At 43.0% G+C, this 356-nt stretch overlaps 1 protein-coding gene across 1 annotated transcript in view; it reads right to left on the bottom strand.

Moving 5' to 3' along the window:
* Window positions 1-356, bottom strand: part of LOC119594330 (probable E3 ubiquitin-protein ligase HERC3) — a gene marked incomplete at its 3' end in the record, with an annotated part of 3,197 nt that overhangs the window by 1,548 nt on the left and 1,293 nt on the right. The window contains 1 exon segment of the mRNA XM_037943388.1: window positions 29-236. Coding sequence (XP_037799316.1) covers window positions 29-236 — 208 coding nt within the window.

The raw sequence follows: 356 nt of genomic DNA on the forward strand, positions 1-356 counted from the left end.
TGATTCAATAACCCTCCTCCCTCCTCACCAGTAACAAAGACGGAGTGGTGTTTTCCCGCAGCAACCTGGGCAAGAGCAGCATTGGCTAGAGGCTTGGAGCACACAGCCACAAACGTCGCTACGTCCTCCACCTGCTTCAGAGTCTCACAGCCAGCCAGGTCTGTCTCATCCACACACAGCTTGTTGCTTCTGTTGGAGTTAATTAAGTGGGATGATGATAGTAAATATACATGTTTCTATTTAGTGCTGAAGAACTGAACATAAACTACTCTATTTTGTTTTTTATCATCAAATAAGAGCATAAACTTCCTTTTGAATGGGTTGCCCATAATGAGGATCCAAATATCTACAATTTT

The sequence above is a fragment of the Penaeus monodon genome, chromosome 33 (genome assembly GCF_015228065.2).
Source record: "Penaeus monodon isolate SGIC_2016 chromosome 33, NSTDA_Pmon_1, whole genome shotgun sequence".
Taxonomy (NCBI): Eukaryota; Metazoa; Arthropoda; class Malacostraca; order Decapoda; family Penaeidae; genus Penaeus; species Penaeus monodon.